A 13,139-nucleotide genomic window follows, 5' to 3' on the forward strand; every position below is an offset into this window, starting at 1 on the left:
TGTTTCTTTTCACCACAGTGTCTAAGTGAGCCCAGGGCCCACCAAGCCTCATAGCTAATCGGAAATGGGGGCTACTTCCCAGGGATAAATCACCAGGGGCATGAAGCTGACAACTCACCATCTAGTGCCTGGGTTAATGTGTGGAAATAAACCTGCACCCCCCCCCCATATGATTTCATGGCCTTACCCCATGTTAGATGTATTCAGGGGTGCTGATAATGTGCAAATCCACAAAAATCTTGCATATCGATTTTTTCAGCACCACAATATTTTCTCATATATATATTGTGAAATTAAATCTAGGATTGCCATGGCAAAAGCTGCATTTAGCAAGAAGAATCTTTTTACCAGCAAATTGGACTTAAATGTGAGAAAGAAACGAGTGAAATGCTACATTTGGAGCATTGCTTTGTACAGGGCTGAAACTTGGACACTTAGGGCAGTAGATCAGAAACACATGGAAAGCTTTGAAATGTGGTGTTGGAGAAGGATGGAGAAGATTAGTTGGACCGATTATGTGAGAAATGAAGAAGTGTTATTTAGAGTCAGTGAGCAGAGGAATATCCTACACGATGTAAGAAAACGGAAGGCTAATTGGATTCGTCATATCTTACGCGGTAACTGCCTTCTAAAAGAAGTTATTGAAGGAAAGATAGAGGGGCGGATAGAAGTGACCAGAAGACGAGGAAGAAGACGTAAGAAGATGCTGGATGACCTTGGGGACAGAAGAGGATATTTTCATTTGAAGGAGAAAGCTCTAGATCGCATCAAGTGGAGGAACTGTTTTGGAAGAGACTGTGGACCTGTCGTCTTGACAGATTACAGATGAATGAATGAATATATATATAGCATATCTGAAAAGTCAAATGAGCACCATAAATGGAGGTCTTGTCTATCTCGACCTAATATGAGTGCCTGTACCACTGTACAGAGTTTATTCAGACTTGATAATGGTAGACTTAGAAGTTGATGAATGCTAATGTGATTCAACGCATGACTAAAGAAAATCCTTGAAGTAAAGGTCATCAACTTGTTTCTGGGCTATCCTGTACAATATTTACATGTACATTCACACATTTAATAATACGAAGGGTCATTTTAATCGCCCCAGCAGACCATCAATAAATCATTAATCCCACTCTAAACTGCAAAGAAGAAATTAGTAGATGTATTTCAAATTGGGCTACATTTTGACACTTAACTATTGACTCTTTGTATCTGTTATTTAAAATATGTATACTTTTTGTACTGTTATTTTACAACTAAATTTTACGAATCAACGCAGTTCTCGGAAAATCGCACCAATATATGTATATCATTCTGATGATTCTGATGATTGCGATTTCCGAAGGGAAATTGCGATTCCTAGTTGGCGTTGTTGGGCTCACTGCGTAAGATCTTATTTGACAAAAAGAATGCGAGGTTATGTTCTGAAGCGCTAAAATTTCCGATGTTCGGATGAGCATTTCAAACACATGTAAACAGAATTAGCGTCGTTGTTAAGAGAGTGTTTTAGTCGAAGTTTTGAAACTATACAGAATTTTGGGAGTGAAATATGTCACTGTGGGTTGATAAATACCGACCAAATTCTTTAACGAAATTAGATTACCATAAAGCGCAAGCTCTTCATCTAAAGAATATGGTGTGTCTTGACATTTAGACAAGATATATGTGTATATTTTTACGTTATATATGAATATTCTTTAAAATTTGATTATATATGTATGATCATCATAGACTAGGTTCTAGCTTGACAGTCTGTCAAAAAAACCTAATAAGTTTATGTATAAGTATTCAGCATTGAAGAGTTATCCACTAAAAGTAAACAGTTTGAAGTTGCACTGAAAGAATTGCTTTTAACGTAGGCTTTTATTCTACTGAGGACTGTATTTATTAAGAAATAATTAAGAGACTGTAATCGTGTATGATTATAAATTTCGTATGAAATTCCATAACCCAAATGCGGATCGATAGTGAACCCAGTGTGTCGAATTTTTGTGTATAGTTATTTACTTGGTGTATTAATTTATTAATAAACGTATTTTCAGTAAAACATAATATTAGGTCTCTTTCCCTATATATATATATCTGTGCATAGTTTCATTAGATGCAAATCAAAATATTTGAATGAATGTACTGGATGGGTTTGTGTGTGTGTATTAATGGTCCATTCGGAGAACTGTCATAAATACAGACCAAGTGCCGTTAAATGAACATTTCTTTCACTTACTTTGAGGTATTAAGGTATGAGGTGAATATACACTTATACAATAATTGTAATACTTGCAGATTGTTGTGAACATGCAACAGAACTTTCAGGTTATATACAATAATTGTAATACTTGCAGATTGTTGTGAACATGCAACAGAACTTTCAGGTTATATAATATCTTGAGTAGCTTAGTAACTGTTAGCTTCCCAAGAAGAACTTTTCTCAATGCCATTAGCTAGCTAGTTAGTTCATTTGTTAGTTTTAGTACTCAATTACATTTTTATGTTAGTTCAACAAGGTGATGTTCCATTAGTTTTAAATTAATTAAATTTTTCCTTAGGTTCAACAAGGTGATTTCCCACATCTCTTAGTGTATGGACCATCAGGTGCAGGAAAAAAGACACGTATATTTTGTTTGCTTCGGGAATTATATGGACCCGGAGTAGAACGGTTACGATTAGAACATATGAACATCCAGGTGAGTCAAAGAATTAGAAAATTGTAGAATTTTTTTATCTAGTTCTTTCATGAAGTATGCAGGTATTTCCACATGCAAGTCTTTAGGAATTTTTTATACAACAAAAAGAAATGCCATTTGTAGAAGTGTGTTAGTCCCTTCGTGTTTTTCAGTTTGGCCATTTAATTGGTTGAGTTTTAATGTGAGATTTTTCCTAGACATGCAGAACAATTGATTTGGACATTGTTGGTCAAGTGGAATGGTATGTGAAGGCCAAATTAAAAGTTTATGTTTTGTAATTACTGAAGAAGACTTTTCAGATAAATGTCACATGAGTTGTGTTCATAATTTTAATTTCATGCATCCTGCTGTGTTACAATATATACAACCCCTTTATTTGACCGTCACAACACAGCTGTGCTGTATTGTGATGGTAAAATAAAGAGGTTATATATAGTTGTGTTCATATTTGTCCTGGACTTTATGTTTTCGACACATATAGTTGGCACATTTTGTTATTGTATGATGTAAATTATTGGTGTATTTGTATGCTGTGTGAAGTTTCAGCTGTTCACTAGTCACAGCAATCAAAATGTCTAGAGGAACAGCGTACTACTATTAAATGTGTATAAGGGAGGTTTTGAAGGGTCTCCATTTACCTAGAGGCATCATCCACTGTGTGGGGAATCATGATTGTGATAAGCATTCAGATGAAGCAGATCTTTAAATAGAGAACAAAATACTATAAGCAAGGCCAGCAAATGGAGTCAGTGATGTGACAGTTGCTTGGGTTGATGAATTCAAATGGAGTAATAGAAGAATACTGGTGTTTGAATTAGCATTAAAACTTAAATGTGTTTGTTGGTAATGTTGACACCACACCCCATAATTATCTGAGTTCAGTAAAGGCATCATGTGGTGGGTGCCCAAATGTTTGTCACCAAAGCAAACAGCAGTGATAGGTCAAATATCACTAGTTCTGAATCAGTGCCATTTGAGATAAGGGAGTAAGCTTTGTCATAACCTCTGATCAGATCATTGTTAGTTCCTTATTTCTGAAACAAGCTTTCCAACAGTGGACACACAAATTCATCCACCCCCCACCCCACACACACACACACACACACACACACACACACACACACACACACACAAAAGAGACAATAAAATTGAATACTGTTGCAGAAGCAAACAAAGTGATTCCACCAAGTTTTAGGTTACTAAATGTATTATTCTTGTGGATTTGCCAGGAATGAATCACGTAATTACTGATAGTCATTGCTGTGATCTGCTAGATAACTCTGAAACCAATTGTAACATGGTTTTCTGTCCAGTGGTGTTTGTTTTCTCCATGATAACTGTCATCCACATATGGCTAATCTGATTAAACACACCAAATTGGTGTGGAATGTTCTTCTGAATCCTCTTTATAGGCATGATTTGTCTTTGTGTGACTGATGTTTCTACTGTTGAAAGAGCACAAGCAAGAAATTTAGATCAAATGGCAAGATGAAAAATTCAGTCCAGGCATTGTATTGACATTAATTTAAATATTTATTTGAAATTGGAATATCAAAATTTCCAGATTACTGGAATAAATATATTCTCGAGACAAAAGAGTATTCCAAACAATGACCGCAATATTATTTTTCTTTGTTAATTGTGTGACATACACAAAATGGGTCCAGGTCATGTTTGCACATTCATTGTTGAACATAATGTGATAAATGTACAAATTTTTCATGCAACGAGCCATTTTAGACAGTTCTTAAAATCTGGCTTCAGTTTGTATTCATTAGTGAGTAGGTAGCTCTTGTGCACATGTGAGGGTTAAGGGCTTCTTGAAACCAAGTTTTATTAGTACAATGCAGTCATCTTAGAACTTTTCAGCAAATCATTCAGCCACTGAGACTGAAGAGTCTGACATGCCTCCTGTCTGGTTTGGTGGTGGAGTTTCAGCCTGCTAATGGAATTTAAAAACTTACAGGTAGATGAATTACGAACAAAAGAACCCAGACTATAGCAGATGCTGAATGAGCTGTGTGTTTGCTGTTGCTAGGAGAATGTTCAAGCCTAGCACTATTCCCCACCCAAAACCCTGAATCAGATGCAGATATCTCACTGAAAAGAAATGGATGGAATTTGTGCCAGTCTTGGACAGTGTCCATGAAAATACCTGAGAAATCTTGTGGAGGAGACCAGGGTTTCAATTTTCAGATTTACTTTTTCCGGAAAAGAACTTGAGTGCATGAATGTAAATTTTTTATGGAGGTGTCAGGAATGTTTTAATAGCAACAGAGAGCTTTTCCTGCATGTACTCTAATTTGGGTAACTTTTTTATCTGTAATGTGTTTACCCATGAGCACATTCATTTTACTTACATCCCAAATTTCTACAGGACAGCTAGACTTATGGAGTGTCAGAACTCTCAGTTGAATGGCTCAATGATTTTTGGGAAGCACTGAGATGATCGCAGTGTTTGTAGTTGTTTATCCATCCTAAAAACTTTTGAAATTGGTGACATAATGGAATTAATAATTTTCTTCTATTGTTATAATACCAGTATGAGTTGAACTTAAATGTTTTAAACTCCCGTTAGTTTGTACCCATAATATCATATCTCATTGAATTCTGTTCAGTAGTTTCGAAAATGAAACATACGGACTGATGGGAATGACTTCCCAATTATGCATTCACTTTATGCACTTGGTGTGAAGAATGCACAAAAATCGTCATATTAGGGCACAGACTGATGGGTAGAAAGTGGTAACACAGGCGAAGTTTGGATTCAGTTAGGGTTCTACCCTACTGGAAAGGTCGAAACTGATTTAGCAATCAATGCTGTTAAAAGAATTGTTCATATGAGAAACACCAAAAAAAGGTAAAGCAATGTAATGCTTTTTTATCTACATTATAGGAGAAATTTATTAAAGAATATTAGTAATATGAATATAAAAAATTATATTGCTTTGATTTCTGAAAACTTAGAAATGTCTTTTATGGATAAAATCTTATGATTGGTACATTAATTTCATGATTTTAATACCTTGTATGTAAGTGAAATACTGTGTTCATATTTTTAGACACCTTCAAACAAAAAGATAGATATAACCACTGTGAGTAGCAACTATCACCTGGAAGTCAATCCAAGTGATGCCGGATTTCATGATCGAGTTGTAATACAAGAGTTGATCAAAACTGTAGCCCAGACACATCAGCTGGACCCATCTGGCCAGAGAGAGTTCAAAGGTAGGAACATGGTAATAAGTATTTTATGAGGTGTAGGGTGTTGAAAATTGTGATTAACCTGTGATGTCACACAAAGCACTGAGGAGAATTTTCGGTTGAAAGAGGGTAAATGAAGAAGGAGTGCACACAGCTAAAAAATTAGGAACTTCATATTTTTTTTATTCAGTTCACTGATGCCAGCTTGAATAACTTACAATGTCTGTGCTGTGGGATGCATAGTTTGTTGGACAGCCTGTGATGTTATACACACACAACAGTTTGCCAGCTGAGTGATGAGGGTAGTTGCTGCATAACTCAGAAATAGGATGCAGGCCCATGTTATAAACCTCAGATTGTTGAATTTTGAAGATATTTGATGTGCCCTTGTATTCAAATGTTAATTCCACATGTTCATTGTGGGTAGTAATGATCTTTGTTTTCAGTACCACATTTAGATATTAATATTTATACTGTAAGCAAGCATGTGTAGATGTGCTAGTAATAATTAACTTTGTAGATACCTGTGCAGTGTGAGGCAGATAGGATATTGTTCAGAAGAAACCTGTTGCTTTTGTACTGGTACACGAGTTTGAAAATTGTGCTGAAGCTGAAGAAGGCACATCTTTTCTATTACCCAGTATTGTCATTTTTATAATGATTTTGCATCCTGTGCTTTTCTATTAGTGTTATAGAGCATTGGACATCTGAAGTAACAGTTAATATTTATGCTGTGGTTTTAGTTGTGGTGATTTGTGAGGCAGATTGTTTGACTAAAGATGCTCAGCATGCTCTTCGGCGAACAATGGAGAAATATGTAGCAACCTGTCGCATCATTCTTGTTGCTAATACAATTTCTCGGGTTATACCAGCCATTCGCAGCCGTTGTCTTGGTGTTCGTGTTGGAGCACCAAACAAAGAGGAGATTATTAACATCCTTCAGGTAGGTTAGGTTTATTTTATGTACTTATTATGAGCTGGGATAGCTCACTTAGTGAAGTGATGGGCTGTGAGCTGTTTGATCATGATTTGATTCTAAGATGAGATTTTTCTCTTCTGCTGCTTGCAGCAGCACTATGGTGCTCACACATCCTTCTCTCCAGTGGGTACTAGTGATCCCCCCCCAGAGTGTGAAATTAATCAGTCACTGTGATTTGCATGAGCCAAGAACAAGAATAAGTGGAACTTCACTTCAATAATCATTTCATATTCCATCACAGCTTGGTGATTTGTTATAGATATTCCTATTTCATATTTTTCATTATTTGATGTCATTAGATTTGAATATTCAATTACATGTACATCTCACAGATAGTAACATATGGTATGTACTTTCAGAGTGTCTGCAGAAAGGAAGGTTTATCTCTTCCAAATGAACTGGCTGAACGAATTGCTGTTCAGTCCAATGGGAATCTTCGAAGAGCCATACTCTTTTTGGAGACTTGCAAAGTTCAACAGTATGTACATATTAATTCTATAACAGCATTGTATTTCCTGAAGAGAAGTTAAAGAGTTACGTCTAGGCAACCATCCATCATTCCATCTTTTTAATGAATCCTCAAACAAATGGAGCAGTTTTTATAAAAATTAATATATGAAGGTTTTGCTATTGGAAATGGACTCAAATTTCATTTCTTTTAAATGTATTCTATCTGAATGCCGTACTGGTGGTTATGTGAACGGTTAATGTGGTAGGAGTATCAGCAGTATTACACTTTTCATGTAAGGTCATTAAACTGTCAGATTTTTTCAGTGATATATCTTATTTTTTAATATAACATATTCTGAAACTGTCATTTTGATCTCAGGTCTGTGTTGATGTCACAGTGATGAATTAAAAATCTCTAATCATTTTGAGATAATCAGATTTTATTGTGTCTTCAGGATATGGCACTGTAACAAAGATAAAAATATTGAACTTTTTTTTTTGGGGGGGGGAGATTATTGCATAGTGTTTCATGGTTTAACATGAAATGCAGAGTGAAACCTCACTAGTCTAGTATTTGTTTTCCTCCTACAGATATCCATTCCAGCCTGATCAGAAAGTGGCATCACATGACTGGGAAATATATCTTAAAGATACAGCAAAAATGATTGTGCTGGAACAGTCACCACAGAAGCTTCTGCAGATTCGCAGTAGGCTTTATGAACTTATGATTCATGGCATACCGAGTGAAATTATTTTTAAGGTGAGATATCTATATGTACTTGCAGCAGTGATTAGCAGTTTTAAGGGCTTGTATGATCAATATGGAACCTGAAGTGTTCATTGTTGTGTTCATAAGACACTGCTCTGAGTTAATTGAATCCAGTCCATATCCTGACATCCCATTTCTCTAAAATACTTTTTAATATTACTCCCCCATCAGCATCTTTGTTTTTACTTAAAATGTCATACAAAAGTTTGATCAGGAAAGCTGAAAGGAAGGGAGCTCTTTGGAGACCCAGGCATAGATGAGAGGGTAATATTAAAATTATCTTAAAGGAATGGGGTGTTAGGGTGCAGACTAGCGGCCTCCGTAGTCTAGAGGTAACGTTCCCACCTCATGACTCGTAGTACGCGGGTTCAAATACCCGGCGGAGGTCGTCGAATTTTTAAGGGCGGAAAAATTCAGGGAACAAGTTCTCCGGGAGGGACTTTAAGCTGTGTGTCCCGTGTCGTAACTTTACGGCATGTAAAAGAACCTCATATCCCCAAAGGAGATCACTGAGCCAAATTCCAGGACGTTTCCCGCCTAACAATAGTCTGTAAGGCCTCTGATAGATGGGGGAAGCATTATAGACACCGCTAAGCAAGTGGCCGAACTCGCTTGCTCGGTGGGACTGATGGTACGCACCATTTATCAGTAGGGTATAGAGACTGGTAGAATATCAGAGAGGGAAGCACAATAGATCAAACTGGTCATGGTGCATGGGGAAACCCACCCTCTCTAAATAACTAACTAACTAACTAACTAGGGTGCAGACTGAATTCAGCTGGCTCAGGAGTTAATTTGTGGATCCTGGTCAACAAAATAATAAACCACCAAATTCCATAAAAGGTGGAGATTTTTATGAACAGTTAGGTGACTGATGGTCTAAAATGGCAATATAGTAAGTTGGCAGAGGTTGTTCATATTCATTATAAATGACTAAACATAAAGGTAAAGCTATCACTGTATGGGGCCATGGAGGTCCATAGGGTTGTGAGATGTTGAGGCTCACAGATGGTAGTGAGGTCAGCATTACACACATCTGCCTTTTACTCCCAGGAAGATTCCTGGTACTCATTTCTGTTTGAGGCTGAATCGACCCCAGGGCCATAGTGTAGCTGGAAAGATTAAGTCAATTGAAAAGTCCAATGACCTCATTAGGAATCTAACCTATGACTTTCTGGCTTGTAGTGTAGTGCCCCAACTATACTACTGCATGCTCAATTATAAATGACTGAGGTATATTTATTGAAATTTTTGTAATCATAGTCTTACTAAACTTGGCAACAAACATGCAACTCAGCAGACTATAAGTCAACTTTGCACCAGCTGCTGACAAGTGGACCAGCAACAGTATGGGTTTTAGGTTAACAATATAATGCCATGTTTCTTATAATTACATGTAATCTGTGATGACACAAGAAAACTCATTATGACTGGTCTGCAAACTGAATGATCAGGGAATTGGGCTTTGATTCTTAGCAGGGATGGAGATTTTCCCTTCTCTGCAGCAACCAAACAAGCTCTGGACCCACCCAGCCACTTCTCCGATGGGTACTGGTAGGGTTCTTTCCTCAGGGGTGAAGGAGCTGGGGCATGAAGCTGACTGTTTACCTTTATGTGTTGAACTTAAGAATATATGGAGCTATACCTTCACTGTCTCATGTCTTAATGGCATAGTGTTTAATTAAACACAGAGGCTTTGGGCATTGATGACATTTGTTGAATTTGCACCTATAATTCTGTGGGTTAAGTGTCAAAGTATGTGAATTTTACCATCATTCTAAATAATCTGAATTTTAGGAGTTTTTTCAAATTAAAAACAAATGCATTATGTGGAAGTCATCTTTGTCCATTCACGTCTGACCTAGCACTAAAGCCTAAACTGCTGGACAGATTTTCTTAAAGTTCAGTATGGGAGATTTCCTTCAAAAGTTATTGGGTGATTCCAGTTTTCACTCATTGCTCCATAATAAAGCTTAATTTACAAAAGGCCAGAAATGGACTTTCCTCTGTATTGCATAAACTGTTCAACAGATTGCATTGCAATTCAGTATGTGAGATCTGCAGAAAGTTACTTTGAAATTTATGAAGAAGAGATCATTTACAAATTACAAGTGGAAGTAGAATATTTTTGGTCAATTATGTAAGTTGAATCATTTATGGTTCATTGTTCTTAACTAGAACTTGTGTGGTTCATTGGTTGGTGGTACTTGCTTCTGGCTCAAACATCTTATTAACACTGGATGGTATATGATGAAACTTTATTTTACTATTTAGGGTCTACTTCAAGAGCTTGTTAAAAATTGTGATATGCAGTTGAAGACTCAAATTGTTGAAAAAGCAGCATTCTTTGAACATCGTATACATCTGGGCAGCAAACCCATCATCCACCTTGAAGCATTTGTTGCCAGCTTCATGGCCATTTATAAGAAATTCATGGAGGCAACTGTTGCAGACTTATTTTAGTTGAAGGTAACGTGTTTTTGCCTATGGCTAATTGTGAGTTTGAAAGTGTGAGGAGTTATCAGTTTAAGACTGATGGTAAGTGAACATTTATTGAGTCAGTGTTCAGCATGGTTCAGTGGTGTTCAAAATTAAGTTAGGAGCGACCAGACTGCAAAAACTCCATCAAATTTAAACCAGAGACACAGATTGATACTCGAGGTTTACCATAACAGAAACATTGAAATGTGTACAGAACTGTTCAAACTTACGATCTGTATACACGGAATGTTATTGTTTTCCCTTAACTACATTGAATGGAATATGTAATTAACACCATAAAAACTTACATGCCAATCAATGTGACAGATGGTGTAAGAAATTCCATTGTGATCAATTGGGTTTGAATTGAGTCACTCCCTGAAGAGTATTGTTTCTGCTTTCTGAGCTTACTCTTTGACCCTGATGATGAAGGCAATACATTCTTGTGAAACATCAGTAAACTTCTACAAGATTACATGTTGTCACATCCAAGAACACAGTATTCTTCATAGTCGTTATCACGAGATCTCATATTCCACAAATCATATCCAGATGCTCATCTTTTTCAGAAATAGTATTCATTCACACCTTTGTCTTTAGAAACCACACATGAGTAGACTATGTAAGTTCAGTGATTCCAGAATTTTAGTGCAAATCATTTTTACTTTTATGATGTTCACTGTGGTAATATACTGTGTGTGTGTGTATATTTAAATGACTGGATTGTGTAGCAATGTATCATATGCTATAAGTCCACAGCAGCTGAGAGGTCATGTGTGGAATTACATTCATCTATACCAAGTGATATTATTTGTGCTATAATTGAGATTGCTTTCCCCACACCACTGTTAGTTGTCAATTGGTAATTCCAATTTACTTTTGTAAATAGTGTGTTGATTAGTTTTAATTAAGTTTATTCCAATTTTAAAGAGCATTTATTCACAAATCTAAATACTGCAAGTGAATTTCATGATAAGTAAATGATCACATTAAAGTAAGTTGCCTTTCTTGAACACATTATTCCATCTCTTGGTTACATGCAAGCACTAGCTGTGTGCAAAATAACCCCCCAAAATTCACCAAACATAAACTGACAACCAGTAAGATCAATGACACTTGTCTTAAAAAAAAACATGCACAGAATTGGCACAGGATTTAAAATGTAACAGTGGATGAATACAGTGAAGTTTAATCTCTGCAGGTCTTATCAATGTATTTTAATAATCTGATGTTTCAAGATTGTCTGCATCTCCATCAACAGGGACTGATGTGCTTCACATTGGCTGATAAACATAAATTGAGAACTAATATAGCCAAGAACTAGCCAACAGCAGAGCAGTGGGCAGAAGTGATCACCCACTCCAAAACTGACAGAGCACAATGTTGCTTCAGTGTGTGAAAGTGACAAATAATATCCATATCACTATTGACTTAGCTGATCTGTTACTTATCTTGGAACAAATTTGAATCATAGGATGCTACTAACTGGGTTCTATGATCAACTTAAGAGTGAATCCCCTATTTCTTAATCAATTGGAGTGCAACCACTGCCACCAGATGATCCACATCTCCTGTATCACATAAGAAGTTTTCATTGCAGTTAACACAGGCTTTCCTTGGCGCTGATGTGTACCAAATATACAATTTTGCAAGTTCAAGCAGAAAATTTGTGCACCAGCTGTTAACGATTGCACAAATATGCAGTAATTTTAGTCACAATTTAATAGAACATAATTAATACGATTTTTAATTTTGTCAGTCACACCTTTCCCATACAGATTTTATACCATTAATGGTGTAGTGTAGCAAAATGATGATTTAGTGCAACTGATCTTGGGTCCTAAAACTAATTAGAATTGTAACATTACTAAGATTTAAAATGTAATATTGTTTACTGATGTTGCATATGAAGCAACTAACTGCAGGGGTGAAATGTGTCTCTCACCAAATTACAGGAAACCTTTTCACAACTGAATAATTATAAAGGAAATGATGCTTCCACCAATTTCATGTAGTGATTTTATTTTACTTTTTTTGCGTGCTTTCCTTATTTTGTGACATGACCAGCCATAACTTTTGAAAGTATTTTTACATTTTAATGTGATAGCTTCATACCAGTTGTAGCTAGGCATACGAAAGTTGATACATACCTCAATTCTTCTGCCTTTTAGTATTAGGCCACCTGGCATGTTTTATGCAGGACAATACAAACACAGAAGAAATGCAGACATCCATACCTCGTATGGTATTCAAACCCACTACAGTGTTTCAGCGGGCAAAGACATTTCATGCCTTAAGACTGCTTGGCCATGATCAGCACAGACCCCAAATATTTCTGCAAATTTTGCGTGAAAGTCCCCCCCCCTACCTCCATTTCTTATATATTTAGTAACACGGATAGAAGAATTCAAATTGCCCTGTTACAATTTGCATCAGCAATAAATGGACATCAAGGCCAGTAAATACATGAAACTGCAAACTTTTTAATAAGCTCTAAAAGTTTGTGATGATGGTATATTGCTACAAGTATTGTATTTTTGGACATTATCCATTGTCTTGTCTATTC

General features: G+C 36.3%; 1 protein-coding gene across 6 annotated transcripts; it reads left to right on the forward strand.

The window, feature by feature from the left end:
• Positions 1-1,384: 1,384 nt before the first annotated feature.
• Positions 1,385-13,139, forward strand: LOC111862100 (replication factor C subunit 3). 6 transcript variants are annotated; one of them, XM_023847215.2, is made up of 8 exons: positions 1,385-1,642; positions 2,553-2,690; positions 5,753-5,918; positions 6,638-6,837; positions 7,233-7,351; positions 7,915-8,083; positions 10,367-10,561; positions 11,775-13,139. In XM_023847215.2, exons 1-7 carry the CDS (start codon positions 1,556-1,558, stop codon positions 10,553-10,555), a joined length of 1,068 nt encoding a protein of 355 aa, XP_023702983.1. In that variant the 5' UTR covers positions 1,385-1,555; the 3' UTR covers positions 10,556-10,561; positions 11,775-13,139. The 6 variants fall into 6 exon arrangements, with proteins under 6 accessions (XP_023702983.1, XP_023702985.1, XP_023702984.1 ...); XM_023847217.2 differs by having other exon boundaries at positions 11,812-13,139; XM_023847216.2 differs by having other exon boundaries at positions 1,386-1,642; positions 11,835-13,139.

Source organism: Cryptotermes secundus, unplaced genomic scaffold (assembly GCF_002891405.2).
Source record: "Cryptotermes secundus unplaced genomic scaffold, Csec_1.0 scaffold645, whole genome shotgun sequence".
Classification (NCBI taxonomy): Eukaryota; Metazoa; Arthropoda; class Insecta; order Blattodea; family Kalotermitidae; genus Cryptotermes; species Cryptotermes secundus.